The sequence below is a fragment of the Loa loa genome (genome assembly GCF_000183805.2).
Source record: "Loa loa unplaced genomic scaffold supercont3.3736, whole genome shotgun sequence".
Taxonomy (NCBI): Eukaryota; Metazoa; Nematoda; class Chromadorea; order Rhabditida; family Onchocercidae; genus Loa; species Loa loa.
Window position 1 is genome coordinate 1 of NW_018111914.1, and position 511 is coordinate 511.

Genomic DNA, 511 nt, shown 5'->3' on the forward strand with positions numbered 1-511 from the left:
GAGTAACTATTTTGTGGTGAAATCATTTTTCATGTCAAAATCTCAATTACGGTAGGTAACATGGAAATAAAAAATCTCAGTTACAGTAAGTAAAGCTAGATTTCAGAAAGATGGAATGTCCAGCTATTGTCATCCTATTATTTGGCATTATGGCAACACAATGGTCTAAAGCGACACTTTCAACGACTATTTGCATCGATCAAGTATCATCATTCATCACAATGGCTTGTAATGGATGTATTCAAATCGCTCTATCATCACAATACAGTGATCGTAAATAATTTCTATTTCTTTTTTTTTTACTTCATTTTAAAAATTAAAAATTGTTAATTTAATTAAAGATAAAGATTATTTTGATAATTTTTAAAAATCTTCAAATAAATTTATAAAGACTTCCTATAATTTGCCTCCTTCCTATCTTTGTTATTTTTCAAATTTTAAACAATTAAAAGTTTCGTTTTATTTATATCTAAAATTTCAGATATTTCAAAATCCATTGCTTAAATTTTTT

The 511-nt window shown here is 25.6% G+C and overlaps 1 protein-coding gene across 1 annotated transcript; it reads left to right on the top strand.

Annotated features, from left to right (window-relative positions):
* Positions 1 to 110: 110 nt before the first annotated feature.
* LOAG_16045 (hypothetical protein) lies at positions 111 to 273 on the top strand (the record flags this gene model as incomplete). The annotated part of the gene is made up of 1 exon (XM_003151533.1): positions 111 to 273. A coding segment is annotated over one exon (163 nt), but the record flags the coding sequence as incomplete, so codon positions are not given.
* Positions 274 to 511: the final 238 nt, after the last annotated feature.